The sequence below is a fragment of the Pelodiscus sinensis genome, chromosome 4, assembly GCF_049634645.1.
Source record: "Pelodiscus sinensis isolate JC-2024 chromosome 4, ASM4963464v1, whole genome shotgun sequence".
NCBI classification, from domain to species: Eukaryota; Metazoa; Chordata; order Testudines; family Trionychidae; genus Pelodiscus; species Pelodiscus sinensis.
The window spans coordinates 40534368-40550313 of record NC_134714.1 but is presented as its reverse complement, the minus strand read 5'-3'; the positions used below and the strand labels follow the sequence as shown (position 1 = coordinate 40550313).

At 43.8% G+C, this 15946-nt stretch overlaps 1 protein-coding gene across 9 annotated transcripts in view; it reads left to right on the top strand.

The window, feature by feature from the left end:
• The window catches only part of NRXN3 (neurexin 3), a 1564511-nt gene that overhangs the window by 766480 nt on the left and 782085 nt on the right, over window positions 1-15946 (top strand). For all 9 annotated transcript variants that reach the window (XR_012903352.1, XM_075926779.1, XM_075926774.1 and 6 more), the window contains one exon: window positions 493-612. Coding sequence is in view for 8 of the 9 variants with exons in the window: in XM_075926779.1 (XP_075782894.1) it covers window positions 493-612 (120 nt within the window). In the remaining variant the exon portion in view is untranslated. The remainder of the gene's footprint in view (window positions 1-492; window positions 613-15946) is intronic.

Sequence of the window (15946 nt, the reverse complement as noted above, 5' to 3'; positions counted from 1 at the left end):
GTTGCAAAGTTTCATCTTGATCTAAATGGCCCCGTAGCTTGAATCAAGCTGAAGGCTTGACTGCTGGTCTAAGGCTCCCTTCAGCCTGAATCTTTGTAACAAAGAGGAAGGGCAGCCTTCCCACTAAGCTGCCCACTCGGCCACCTTGTGGCCAGTGAGTCAGATAGAGAAAAGAACAGGATAAACATGATGGCACTCTGCCTCATGGGCCGAACACTCGCCACACTAAGCCTTCCTCCTGAGCCTGCATAAGAGGGAATATGCTGTTGTTCACTGCTGTTTTCTGCTTTGTGTCACTGTTTGCTGTTTGTTGCCAAGTGTGCAGTTCTCTGTGTGTTCTGTTTATCCAGAATTTCTGTTGCATGCCCAAAAATGTAAAATAGTGTTTGGGTTACTTTTTCTGAACTGCATGATGAGGATGATGAAGTAGAGCTACCAGTTAACCAATTCTCCTGATTTTTTCTCATGCTTTCCTCCTCATTCCATTTCCAGGACCGAGCACCACCTGCCAAGAAGATTCCTGTGCAAATCAGGGCATCTGTAATCAACAGTGGGAAGGTTTTACCTGTGACTGTTCCATGACTTCATACTCTGGGAGCCAGTGCAATGACCGTGAGTGTCAACTTTTCTCGTCTGAGATTTAGTGCAGAGTTGGGAGGCTTGTGTTGTGGGGGCAAGGAAAACAATTAGGGCGGATATTTTCAAATCCCAACTTTCCCAAGAGAAAAACCAAGTCATTTGCTTCATAGAAAGAAACTTAGAAGATTGGATTACTTGAAGTCAGATCCAGTAGGTTGTTTTTCTCTTTGATCTAGTTTTAATGCAATCCTTGCTGAATGTGCACATCCTGTTTTCACTTTTGCAAAGCAATCTAATAAGAATGACTACTGAATGTCTGGGTTTACAGAAACCAGGCATAATTACACATATCTGGTAATAATTATACTTGTATAACACTTGGGGCTTTGGCTCATATAGTTTTGCAATCTTGTTGTGGGTTCGTTTGTGGTTGAATCCTCATGGCTAAGTTGTGCACCCAAAATGGAACTGCTGAACATAATTCCACTCTGTGAATAGCAATGATTCTTGAAGTGCTGGTTTTCTGTAAACATTGAGATTTAGGCTCCAATTACTAAAGTGCTTGGTTAAACTTGGATGGGACATTAAATGTGGAAGTGCAATGTAACTGTATTCCTCAAAACATTGAACTCCCTTGCCCCAAGATATTGAGAGTTCTCCCCTCAACAGATCTGCCCTAAGGCCTCGATTAATAATGACTTTGGGGGTAAAAATGAGCTGTGTAGAGATATTTTTCCCTCCTTCGATAGCCTTTGGTAATATCTAGGAAGCATCTAGATATCACTTGATTTCCTTTATTTTACAAAATATAATATTTTACTGTAATGGTTGAGAACACGGGGGTAAGTACAGCATTGTGGGCTAGTACTTCAATATGTACAGTATTGTGCTGTATTTCCTGTAGCATTCATTCCTTTTGAGTGCATACTGCAGTAAGTACAACATTGTGCACTCAAGTACTTCGGACCATTACTGAATCATGATGATGATTTAAATATGAACACTTACAGTATGTTTCAATTGGAGTTCCAAGGTCTGGCTGATTAAGTATAACGAGCCCCACCAAGGAACAGTAATGTTGCTATCTTTGCCCACTGGAAGCGTCTGGCCAAACCTCTGGGACCAAAATTCTCACCAAAGAGGCTATCAACAAAAGTACCCCACTGTTCAGCTGCGAAGTTTCCCTTCCACAAATCAATAAGCACCTTTTACGAGAGTTCTCTTTGGAAAAGAGATTGATTGAATTGTCTGGGCCAGTGGGCAGGTAAGCTCTGAGCTCTGGCTGGTAGCAGGCACCATCGCTATCTTCTTGCCGTACTGACCTCACTCTCCATAGCTCTCGTCCACTTTTATAAAATGACCAGTGTAGTTCCCTGTGTGTCACATCTGGTCGCTAGCCTCCCACGTTGGCACTGCGCTGTTGTTCAGCTTCCACTTGCTAAGCATACCACATTATAAGGCTGGTGGCAGAGAGGAAGCACTACCTTGGAATCTGTTAAGCAGCATTTAAGTAAGTGTCTTGGAGAGCTTTAAAGGGATTATTGACACCATGTTCTTCCTTGTTCCTAATGGGCTTCGCAGCTCCAGAGCGTCGCTGTGCCCTTGTTACACTGCTGCTAATGAATTCAGGCAGACTCTGAAGTGTCAACAAGCTAGGTTCCCGAGTCTGTAATTGGACATTTGTTTCCACTTCGGAGCTGGCAGCCGGAAAGCCATGTGGGGCAGTCAGAGAGTAGTTTGAGCTGAGTGATGGTGACTCAGATGTGGTGACCAGCTTCCAAATGCCAGCAGGTGCTTGTGTGTGCCCATGCCAGTGAATCTGAAATGCGTACGGGAGGATATGTGTTTGAAAAGGAACTGGAAAGGTAAGTCCCACTGACTGTTACAAGACAGCAAGAGTCCAGCTGGGACCTGTGCAAGGTAGGTGTGCCATCTTGTGTTAAAAATCTCTGCCAAGCACGGAGGCTTCAGGTGCCTTTTTTGTCATTGATAACCTCACTTTGGCTCCAAAGCAAGGTTAGATGCATTTGGCTCTTGTTCTATGTCTGTTGAACATGTTTCTCACTACACCTGTGTCTGATGCAAACTGAAGTGCTGGTATTGTAATGTAAGTGTGACTTACGTGTCATGCAACCTGGATTTAATGGGATGGTTGGCAGAAAAAAATAGCCTTACTCTATACACTCTATAGACTTAGAGTATATTCAGTAATGTTAGAAACTGCTGGGTCAAGAAGTTTTGTTCTTGTTTTAAACACAGGAGTCTGTTCCTGTTACTTTGGTCAACGCTCATCAAATAAACTCTGCTCTTGCACTGGTGTAAGTGATGGGCACAGTGCCCATTTTATGTTGAAAACTAATCAGTGAAGTTATTACAGATTTACACCAGTGCATATAAAAGCAAAATGTATATGCAGGTACACTGTTTTCTCATCCCATGTCCTCGTTACAATGTTTGCTTTGGGATAGATTGAGTGGAGCACATTTCAGTGACTCTGTGGGATGGATAAATGACATGGCTAGTCCATTGAAATTAAACTCTCAGTATCTGATTTGTCTAGTCCTGAGGAACTTGTAGGTGTGAATTGTAATTTGCAAGCATACACCTTGCAGACTGGCAGAGTCTTCTGATTTGACCGATATTAAAGAAAGCTTGGTGAGATAGTTATCCTCAGTTGGCATAATTATAAAGTCATTCAGTCCTACAACTAGAACTTTCTATACTTCCCTGGAATGGACTCTGTTGCTGTTGAATTTCCCAGTGTGGTCATGTAATGGGCTGGACTAGGCCCCAGCACCTCCTACAGGAGGCTAGTGGCCTTGCCACCCCCATCCCAGCAGGAGGAGTGGAGAAGAGGTCCTCCAGACACTATAAAGTGGCTGTCTCTGAGGCAGCCAGTCAGGACCCAGCAGAGGAGTATAAAAGAAGCTGCAGGGCTGGGGCCTGCCAGTTCCCTTCTGGAGCTTAACCTAGCCAGGTCTAGACCCTGACTGGGGGAATCAGCACTATAGCTAGCTCCCAGTGTGAGCTGAGCCTAGATCTGGGTAAAACCCAGACCCACTGGCAACAGACCTGCCACAAGAAGAGACTTACTAGCACCATGGAGAGGACAAGTCAGGCCCTGGTTCCAGGACTTTGAGGGCAACTAGACAACCAGGCAAGGATTCTGCACAGCAGTACTTGGTGCTCACCAGTGGGTGGACCCGTTACAGGATGTAAATGAAAAAATGATACATGATAGTGTGTCCAAGTGGGTTAGAAAAATTTGAAACATTTCACAATATGAGCTGTAAAAACATATTCAGTCATGACTAGTGCTGCTATTTTCCTAGTCTCTAAAGCATTAATGAAGTCTGCCTTGGATACTGATCTGTACTGAAACTGCAAACTGTGGGAGCAAGTGGGAGAGTCAAAGAAATGTCTTAAATCCTAGAAATGTGGGTTCAGTTCTTCTCCCACCTGGAACTGCTCCTCTTTAATGATGGAATAATTCTGGGCAATCAGTCATCTTTTTTTGCTTGCAACCCAACTTTCAAATGTGGACAGTTTCATTAGATGTAGGAAACCAACCGTAAGGTGCTACAGTTGGCACTTGGGGATATTAATTAGGCATTGAAATGCCCAAATGTCACATTGAGCATTCAAAATGCAGGACTCCTTCATGTGCTGTTTAAGGTACTAACATTTTCAATTAAGAACCAGTGTCAGTGCAATATGACTGATAAATCCGATCTGTGGAACCCCCCTCCCCAGCTTAGCTAGATTTGTTCAGTAGTGACACAAAAGACTTGTCTACACATACAGTACTCTGTATCAACAAGAGAGTGTTCTCCTTTTGGCATAATAAAAGCTTTTCTCCAAGAGGCAGTAGCTATGTCAGCAGGAAAAGTACTCTTAGGGTGTGTCTACACTGTAACATTATTTTGAGATAACTAGCATTATTTAAAAATAACAATGTGAACGTCCACACAGCCATTCTGTTATTACAAAATAATTTCAAAACAATTGACATTTTACTCCAAAATCTGTAAACCTCATTCTACGAGGAATAACACCTTTTCCAAAATAGCTATTCTGAAATAAGGTGTGTGTAGATGCTCCACTGCTGCTATTTCGAAATAGCCCCTCCCTAGGGCCATTCTAAGTTATTCCTCCCCAGTGCCTCTTGGGGCTTTAAATCGAGATAGCACATCTACATTAGGGAAGCCTGTCTTGGACTAATTTTGTGGCTTCCCTGCAGTGTAGAAGTGCTATTTCGAAATAAACTATTCCGGAATAGCTTATTTCGAAATAGCTGTGTAGTGTAGACGTACCCTTATTGACATAGTATTGGTGCTCAAGTTTGTGTAATTTATGTCACTCAGGAAGGTCTATTCATACCCCTGAGAGACATAATTTATGCCAACTTAAGTAGAATGAAGACATAACCTAGGTTTTTACTTTAACACTGAACCTTAATAAGTTAATTCCAGGATTCCAGTCACTTGAGACATACCATCTTCACAATTGTTGTCTGTACTCTTGGTCATGGAAACATAATGTGCCCCATATCACCTTCTATAGTGACGTCATACCAGGTTGGCTTCACAGATCCAGCTAAGGGAAGTGAAGGGGGGCAGGATGAAATTACATCACACAGAGAGTTGCTAGTTATGCTGTGCTTCATGTAGAGGGGTTACAGGGTTAAAGCAAATGTTTTCAGGAGGATTCACTAGGCTCATTCAGATGTGCGTTAAAGGAAGCTCGTTATCTGTAGCAGATCAATAGCTAGAAGCCTAGCTAGGACAAACAAGAGAGTAAAAAGCACCTTTCCAAACAGCAGTCTAATAGAGTGGTTGTTAAGTCTGTTGGCTGTGGAACAGCTATGGTTTTATTTATTTGTTTATTAAATTATAGGTTGTAACATCGATCTCAGATGTTAAAACAAGTTTTTCATTCAATCTGCAGGGAAAAGCAGCAGCCCACGTTTGCCTGTCCTTTTGCAACTTTTCTCTCACACTCCCAAAGTGCACACTGATATATAAACAGAGTTATCTTCTTACTTGAACAAACGTGCTAGTAGGTGAGATTTGCTCATTCTGTTGCCTGGGGGAGTAGTAATATGGGGCTGCTGTTCTTTTCACAGTAGTTGACAGCATTTTTCATCAAAGGACTTTTTCCATGTGATTTATAATAACTGTTACTCTGATTAGCGGAATCCCGTTAGTATGTGTGTGGGATTGGGGGATTGGGAATAAGAGAGAGGGAGGCAGGGTTGCTTCCTCCATGCCTGTGATTCATTCATATAGTAATGGCTTTGTCATGACCACCCCTCCTGAACTCCAGCTCGGTATTTCATGGAGGGCTGGTTCATGTTGGCAGAGCTCTCTTGTCTCTTTGCTCAGTTAATAATGTCTGTGACAAAATTGGCAGTTTCTGAATAAATCTCAGAACAAAACATTGGAACGAAGGTCAGAACATTAAGGACCAAATAACTGGGAAGTAGGAGCAGGCAATCTGCCCCTTGAGCACTGTCCCCTGGTGTCAGGGACATAGGAGCAGGCCTTACCGTCTTCCTCTGCACTTTGCTCTTTGTGGTTTTTACCCTAAGTGCATTTAGCAGTTTGGATAGGTGCTGGATTGACAGCTCCAGAGTCTGAAGGCCTGTAGACCTAGGTGTACAATGATCAGTGACAGAATGGGCTTCACTTATCCTGCCCCAAAAATGTAGAACAACTCCATTCTTCAGTAATGAAATGGCGATTTAGCCTCCATGTGCCATTCAGTCCCTGGGGTGCTCCAGAGAGTCCCAGCAAGGAAGACACTTGAAGCTAAATTATTAGGAAGTGCTCACGGATCCAAGAACAGGACTGAGATCCTGTTCCCTCCCAGCTCATTTCATCGATGCCATGGAACAGCCAAAGCTATTTTTATGGTCAGATTCAAACCTGTGACTCAGAAGTGAGCACTTTACCCCTTTTCTCAGTGATTGTTACCACCAGCCAAGCCAGTTACCTTGTGCCCAGGCTTTACAACCTTGTTATAACTTCATCTCCACTGCGTTCCGCTTGATTTATTTACGTGCGCCCTTTTATTGCCCATGTTTAATTATCACCCATTTAGTTGTAATTTGGCCAGCTTATTACTTATTGATAGTGAGAGCAGTGAGCATTGAGAGGCTGCTGGTATGTTGGAAATAAATCTGCACATATGCTTCATTAGTTGTGTGTGGCTAAACCAGTTTGCTGCCTAAATAAAAGCAGCCCCCTCTCTGCCGTAGCATGCTGGCAATGCTCTGTAGCAATGTCCACCCTACATAAAGCAAAAGCCACCTCTGATTCAACTGGGATTAATCATGCCTTATTAGAGGAGAGCAGGCATCCTGCCCTCTCCTCCCATCCTCTCCTTGCTCCTTCCTTCATCTCTTTCACCCCCCTCTCTCCTGTGTGTTGTTTTATGTGCCACCTGCACTTCTCAGAACTGATCCGGATCCTGTCAGACAGGCATCTCACTCTCCTCCGTCCAATTCTTCTGTGCTCTCCGTTGGCCTTCTAGTGCTGTTCTTCGCTCCTGTGCCTATGGTGACCTCTTCCTTCCAAAATAAGATGAATATAAAAATGTGGCTTTGTACTCAACATGCAATAAAAATCCCATGATCATTCATGGTCCTGACCGTTTCCCTCCCCTCTTCCTCATTTAACTGTTTGTCATCACCTGCTGTGTGATGTCTTGGTCTGTACTATCCCCAGGACAAGAATCTGCCTTTCCTACGTGGTAGATCACTATTCGCCTCTCTTGTTGTTGTCTAATAAGTAATGTGTATTTGTTCCAGCATTCGAGTGGTTAAGGAGGTGTTGTTGGCTTTTGGTAAGCAGGAAACCCTGCTATCGCACCTGTAAAGCCTCACTCTGGGATGCAGATCCAAAGCTTGTTTGAAAACGAGCCCAGTTGGCATATTAGCCCATGCACCCATCTGGAGTCATCCCTGAGAGCTTTGCAACGTAAACACTGTGGGTGAATTTGGACCTAAATGTTGTGTGTGAGATCTGGGTTAGGGAGGGAGCTTGGGGCAGCTGTCCCTGGAATGTTCCCTCCCAAAACTACTTCTCCCACAGGTGCTCAGACTGAAAACAATTTCCCTCTTTCCAAAAGAGAGCCTGGCAAACTTCCTCTTCCCAACTCCCCCAAATGCAGCTAGCTGTTTAGCACTCGAGTGGGTAATCTAATTACTACTGCATCAGCGGTTTGGCACAGGGAGCCACTAGATAGAAGCACCGCAATCAGTCACTGGTATCTCTGCACACCTGGCTGCTGTCACCACATAAGCTGTGGTCCAGTGATGCCACAGAGTTTGATGGGATGGAAAGGAAGAGGGTTTATATAGGTGTCTGTGACAGCAGTTTCTGTAGCAACCTTTGAACAAGATGTATTAGAAATTACTTTTCTTTCTCCCTGACTTCATTCTATGTATATGCCACTCTTATCAACCTACTAGAAGACTTACCCAGTGTTGCCCGGGTCTAAGGCTGGCCCGTAGTGGCCAGGGCTCTGCTGCCGGTGCACTAACTTTTCCCTGGGGCCAGCCCAGGGTGGAGAGGCCATTCTGGGGGGGAGAGCACTGTGCAGGCCAGCTTCTCCCTGGGGCCGGCTCAGAATGGTGAGAGCTGTGCAGCATGGTCACACCGGAGTGGCCCAGGGCAGCAGGGGCCACCCGGCAGCTGGCAGCTGCTCCCTGGGGTAGGTCGGGGTGGCAGGGGCATGCTGCCGGCCAGCAGCTGTTTGGCAGGGTTGGGGTGCTTGCTAGCTCCCTGTGGTCATTCGTGAGTGTAACTATCCCCCATGCTTGCTTGCCTCCCTTTCGTCATTTGTGAGTATAACTGTCCCTGCTATCATGGCCCTCCCGTTCTGTTAGATGTGAAATAATCACATTCCAGGCACATCCCATTGTCCTGGCACAACCAATCTCTAACCTTGCTTTAAGTTCTGATAAGAGGAAGCTGCATAACTAATTTGGTGGTCCTAGCTCTTACCGTTTTAGAGGTGTTCTGGAGCAAATGGACTCGCAGATGGACAGACAGACACACATTTCCAAAATACATAGTAAGCTTTTGACAAGCCTCTCTGTAGCTTAGTACCTGGGACCGATCATGGGCAATATTTTGCCATGTGACTTTTTCTGCAGGTCATGTCAACATCTTGTGGCTTTCGCTATCGTTGTTGGATAGCTTGATCATAAAAGTTTCATCCCCAGTATGAAACTTAAGGGCTGAACTTAGAGATGGTACTTTTCACTGGGGGCATATCAATGACGTGTTCTGAGAGTTGCTGGCATTGCCATAAGTTGATGTTGCCACAAAATTGGTGAAAGGTGCCCCCAAAGCTGCCCACATCTATTGATGATGATGATGAAGATCTGCAAATGGAAAACCCCATTAATTATAGAATACCATATTGAAGGCTGTATACACTTTACAGCCTTCAATATATGAAAGTTCAAAGGCGCTTTCAATGAGTTTATTTTAGATTTTAAACCTAACTGCTTTTTTGATTTGTCATCTCTCGCATTTGTCAACCTTACTGGTTTGGGGAGTATAGAATAAGCAATCACAGGCTTAAAACTTGAGGAAAACATTGTAATATTCTCCAGACTCAGCAACTTCCTCCCCCCTGAGAGCCTTTATCTGTCTGAATCTGTTCTCAATAGACTGGCATGGTGGTAATTTTGGAAACGTAGGGCTATTAATGGACCCTTTAGTAAAGACCAAGCCATTCTCTTAAGTTACACTGTGCTGAGTTGAATCCTTTGAAGCCACTTTGTGCAGGTTCCAACCTACAGTTTTTTAGGTCAGTACTTTAGCAAGGATTTCCGGTCACTATGATGCCACTAATATAGAACTGCAAATTTTGAATTTTGGAGAAGGGGAGGTGACTGGAAGACACACAGGGTGCGTTTACACATCACCCTAAATTTGAAATAAGATACGCAATTTGCACTACACAGCTTGTGTAGACACAAGGTAGCTATTTCGGGATACCTCCAGTATCCTAAAATAGCCGTGCAGTGTAGACATACCCAAAGTTAATCTTCTGCATCCTGCCTTTACTCCTACTTCTACACAAGACTGGAAAATAGCCTATAAAATAGCCTACGCTAGCTGGTGGGTATGAAGGGCTTTCCCTTCATCCTTCCCCTTGATCTTGTTATGCAATCTGAAAGCAGAAGACCAGAAGTTCGAAGTGCAGGCAATCTGATGTTTATTGGGGTTAATTGGGCAAGCGTATCCATAGCTCTGCATGCTGGAGTGTTCCCCCCCCCTCCCACACACACACTTTCTCTTTCCCCTTAACCCTTGGTCCTATCCCTTACAATTTATGGTTATGTTCTTTTTCGGAGGACTTGGGGGCTTCAGTACCCCCTCTTTTGTATCCCATGGGAGGGGGAAGGAGTGAAGTTGTGCTTTGGTTAGGGACAGGCATTTCTTTGGCTTTTAGTATTTTATACCCCACTACATCCCTCTGATCTTGTCCAGCTGGTGGCTTGAGTTTATCTCAGGAGAGGAGTTGAGGCAGGACTGTCCTTCATGTGTGTGCTCATATATATTAAACACCTGCTCTACCCATCAACACTTTAGCTCTATCTTTTTTCCATCCCACCTACTTTTGAACAGATGTATAGCATACAGTGTCTTTGTTTCGTTCACATATATTAGTAAAAATTCCAAAAGTCAAATCCAAAATTCTAAATCAGGCAAATATACAGGCCTGAATACTACATTATCATTGCTAATAGTCCTAACAGTGGGGATGGATAGGTATGGACCTAGATAGGCTTTTTCCAACTCTAGCTTTTATGGACCAGATGCTGTTCATTGTTGCACCAGTATAAACACAGGGTAACACCATTGATTTTAGCTCACTAACACTGGATTAATACCAGTATCACTGAGATAAAAATCCCTCTCAATGTGTTTGAGGCTTCCATCAGATTTTATGAAGTTGTGTCTGTACACTGGACTGAAGATTGCCTTTAAAACCACAGCCCTAATTTGGACAAATCTATACCATGGAGTATTGGCAGGGTCCAACAAACAGTCTGATAGAATTCTGTCCTTTCTGGGGTAGATCTTGAGCCCATAGGTCATGGTAAGGAGGGGGCGAAAGAGAGAGACAGACGGACTGTGTTTTTTCTCCACTGTTTCATAATAAAGTTCTTGACAGGGAAAAACCAAAGGCAGAGGGAAATGAAAGGTCCTGGAGGAGATTCTTGTTCATTATCCAAGCTGCCTAATGGGCTAATTATTGCCTGTCATTGGAAGATGGCTGCCTATTGATCTCCAGTGGAGCTTAGCTGTACATGGAGACATATCTGTAACATTACAGGCTTGTTATGCAGGGGCTGGTATAATAGGCTCTGCTGTGGAACACTGGGGATTAGACACAAAATCTTAATTACAGTTATCATACTAATGATCCCCAAGGGGCAGATTGAGGTTGGCTGTGTGTATACCTGTGAAGAGCACTGTGGAAAGGGGGTGGGGGAAGTGGTTTTGGATGGATTTGATCGTTTGGAGGTGTTTCAGTGCTTAGAGACAGCTATGCTTTGGGAAAATTGGGAATGCAGAGTGGATCTTCCAGTAATCCATGTAAGGGTTCTCACAGCATAGAGAACTCCCCCATGGACCAAACACTGAAGAGAAAGAGATCCCTTCTCTGTCCTTTTAGCTCATCAGCAATAAGGCAAACATGAAATTAATGAAACGTCTGAAAATAGCTTTCTGTAGCAGAGAACTGTTAATAGAAACATAGCGTTGTTCCTGGACATGTGAAGGAACTGACTCTATACATTGCTAAGCCATATGTTTATTACAAATCACTGCCAGTTTTTAGGTATGAACCCTTGTGATCCCCTCTAATGTTCTGTTCTGAAGATGTGCTGCATGACATTGCAGGTCATGAATCATATGTAATACTCTGACAGGTGCTTACTTGCAGTGATATCCAACAACTGGCTGATATTAGATATGCTTCAGTATTAGTGCTTAGGGGGTGCAAAACTGGGACTTGTGGCTGTGAATGACTCCTTCCCTGACAGAGCAAATGGTAACTAAGTGAGAGTGAGTTTGAACCGGGCCTTTTTTGGTCAAAATAGATCTAGCAACAAAAGTTGCCAGCATGGTAATAGCTGCCTATTTGGTTTTGTTGAGCAGCTCTCCACGGTGTTGTAGCCAACCCCAGGACTAGAATGACTTTATTTGACTCGAGTATAAATAATACACCTGCCAAACACAAACTGTTTCTTTTTGTTAAAGGAACACTGTCTGGCCTGTCATCTTAAAAGAAACCGAGTTCTCCTCCTCTTCCTGCCTCCGCTTTGAAACTTAATTGCATAGCTTGGTCACTGCAAAGCCGGTGTCAAGTTTGCTGGCTTCCCATAACTATCTGTCAGCGTTTCCTCCTTCCTCATTCCCCAAATTGCACTAAATGACCCTTCTCCTGCTACATCTCTGCCCTGCTGATCTCAGATGAATGATGAAGATGGATGGCAGATCTCACAGGCCATCAGTCATGCAGTTTGTAGGTCCCGAAGAAGCATCTGTGTCTTTAATAGTTCATCTGCCAGTAATATTCCCACAGGGGAGGGAAAGGCCACTCAATGCTGCAGAGGGGTCTGTCACTGTGTGTGTGTGAGGCTTCAGTAGTCAGATTTCTTCCACCAAGGAATGCAGATTGTCAGTCTTGATGAGTATTTGTAGTTCAAGGGTTAGTTTAGGAATCAAAACCAGGGATAGTGCCCAGTGTAGCTTTGAAAGCCCCCAGAATGAAATCAACAGATTTGTTTTTTTCTGCCTTGTTTTGATAACAATGCTCTCATGGTTTATCTGGGAATTGAATTCAGCACCTCTGGAACTGAAACTACAAATCTGCACTGCTTTAGAGCTAACATTCTGAGAGCCAGTATTTGACGGGCAATGTCAGCTCCAGAAACCTGTGTAGTCAGTTCAGCTATTTGATGGTGGATGAGGGGTAAAGACCACCCCTCTTAGTTTAGGTTACATTTCCAGTCCTGTGCATTTTCAATCCAGAAAATCTACACATGCACCTAGTCAGTGCATAAAAAGTGATGCTAATAATAGGACTATAAACTTTAAAGAACATCTCTGTTTTTCTAATACAAACTGCTTGCTGTCTATTCAGTACATTCCATCCCACAGCTGGCTAGTCTGACGCTTGGCAAATTCCTTGAAAATACTTCAGTCTGTGAGGTTACAAGGACCATCATAAGGAGAGGTGAAGTGAGGCACATCTCCCCATATTTCCCATTGGTTAACTCCAGCTCATGGTAGGAGTGTGTATTGGGTATATTGAAATACACTGAGACACGGCTTCTGCAGCAATGTGCTTTAGAAGGCCCATTGCTCAGTTCATTTAGTGGACAGAACACCAGAGAACACATGGAAGTTCTAGCCTTGAGGCCAATTTCTGGGCCCTAGAGTGATATAAAAATCATCTCAGATCTTCATGCCAGAACTTATGTGGCTGTAGATCAGCGTTTGGGGTGGGGTGGGAAGAGTCAAATTCATTTCCATGTAAAGCACCAGAATATGGGCCTACTCTTAGGCTCGTAACAGGAGTCTTGCCTCGTGCATCGCTCCTCCTACAGTGGGATAAATTTCCATCCAAAGACCAGTGGTTGAGAAAACACCAAGCTAGTCATTAAAAACTAGCTCTGCTAGTGACTGGAAATTCACATTTCCATCCACGTATTTTGGAAGAGAGGGAGTGAACCCAGTAAAGTCTGTTAGTCAGCAGTGCTCCATCCAGCAACACAATTAGCCAATACTGTGTAGGGTGATAATGTACCTCTGGGGTTTTGCTCCAGCTTTCTTTTAAGTCTCAAGAGCCCTTTTTTTCTTTTGGAGCGAGCTAGATGAAAATCCCAAGAGTTAATTCAACTTGGGGGGGACCCTTGGAGTTTGACAAGGTTATGTTTTTGAGGCCTGGTGATCTTCCCTATCTTACCTACAGTAGGTAAAGGCCTGCAAGAAGAGGGTGCTCACAGCTGCAACAGGACTGATGGCAAGTAACGTTCAGTGCAGATGGTTCTCTACCTACGCTTCTCTATTTATGAAGAAGCCCCCAGTGTTTGTGTTAACAGTGATGAGTTTGGGAGATAAAAATAGGGAGTTGTTTGTTGTTCATTCGTTCTTTATAGAGCTGTAACGAACATTTTTTAAAAGCACAAATTCAACATAGATTGGTGAGAAGGGGATTGTCAAAAAGCCAAGTAGCAGGTGTCTCGAGTACTGAAGAGCTTTGTTCCCTCACTCCCACTAGGTGGTGCTGTGGTCCTGCAGGTTGCCCACACGTGCATCCTTTGACTTCCCAGGTCCTTGGTGAATAGTTGAAAGGAGCAAACTGAAATGAAGTTAGAATCTATTTCTCTCCGGCTGCCTTTTTCTCCTCTCCAAATTAATCCCACAAAGAGGTTTTCCGAAATCACCTCAGGCTTTGTACAGCCCTCGGCAGTTTCCATTTTCCTTCCATGCTTAGCCAACTCTGCGGCTTTGCCATCACTTAGGAGGGCTTAGGAAACCCGCAGGAGACTGTTCTGAGATGTTCCATTTTGGGAACTGCTCTATTAAACAGCAAAGCAACACAGTTCAGGCGTGTTCAGGCCTATGTATGTTTCTATATCGCGGGGGTCTATCTAACCATACAAATTGACTTTTTTTCCTTTTCTCCAAAGAATGTTAGTGATGGCAAAATTGCAGCCATAGGAACTGAAATCCACCAACCACAGAGCAGATAAAGCACAATCCGTGGCAGTTCTGAGTTCTCCAACACACGGCTCCTTCCTAGGGGAAATTCTTGTTAAACAGTTTTCAGCTGGCTCCAGCTTGCAACTGGGTTTTAGAACAGAGAATCACTGGTCTCCTGTGGCTACTGACTATCCAATAGAAATAAACAGAGATTGATCCCTTAGAAGGGAATACAGAGATAAGATGTAGTCTACAGGATTTTCCACTTTGGCTGCTGCCATTTGTGTGTCACCCTCACAGAGGTGGGACAATTTCATGGGTAAAAGAGGATTGACTGTCCGTGGTCTATCCAGTACTTGACCTTGCCACCGAGATGATTGATAACAGAACCAATGAGTGCCACTGGGGAGGATAGTTTTTAGTGGCCTGGCCACCTGTTTTCTAGGAAGTGGATGGACAGCATCAGTTACTTTCACAGAAGAGCCTTGTGTTTGGAGTCAAGAAGCCAGTCTTTAGAGGGGTAGACCATATCCCATTTCAGATTCTCTGCGCTAACATCTCTAGATGGTTCTAGATGTTTTCTCTGTTGTACAGGGATGCTTGGTATCTTTGCATCATTTCCTGATGCTTGGATTATCTTTCTCCATCTCTTCTTCAACCCCTCTTCTCAGCAATTCCAAAGTCCTTGCCCTTTTGCTGTATTATCTTTCTACTGCAACCAATCTGCTATCTTACTTGTTTACCCTTCCCGGCTACAGGGGGAAAACCCCGCAAATCCTTACTTGTGTAAGTGGGATTGGAAAGTTGTTTTTTTTTTTAACTCTTTAAAGCCTGGTCCCAGCAGATAGTGGAGCATCCACACTTCCCAGCAAAGTCAATAGCAACAGATCTCAGTACCTCTCAGGATAAGACACATGATTTCCTTCTCACTGCTGATGTGGTTTGTTTTTTGTCTTTGCTCTCCTCAGTATGGACCAGGAAACTGATTTCTCTTCCCATTTGTTTGATTTTTCTGGTTCTTGTGCTGTAGCATGATGCTATAGGATTTGGGTTTGCAACACTCAGGAGAGGGGAAGAGTTGTTGCAGTTCAAGTGAAGTCATGATCCTGTCCGATTTTCTTTAACCTTCACATTCCATGCACCTGAAATTTTGGAGCCTAAACAAACTTGATAGCATTTCTTTAAACAATAGTTTCCATCATTGGTGCAAACATTATTCACTTAGCTTAGGGCTCTTTTGACCTGACCTCCTGAATCTGCAGTTTTCTACCCAGCAGTCATTAATCCAATGGGCTCTGTTGTAAATAACCATGGTAAATGCCGTGTAATGCATCTTCTCTAGGGCAAGAGGAGTTTTCCATCACGGAGCCTCTAGCAAGCTTTTAAAGAAACTGCTAATTACCTGATGAGAGAACACAAATCTTTTCCTGACCCTCACTCCCTTCCCCCAACAAAATACAGGACTATGTAGCACTTTAAAGACTAACAAGATGTTTTATTAGATGATGAGCTTTCGTGGGTCAGACCCATTTCCTCAGATCAAATAGTGGGTCTGGCCCATGAAAGCTCATCATCTAATAAACCATCTTGTTCGTCTTTAAAGTGCTACATAGTCCTGTATTTTGTTT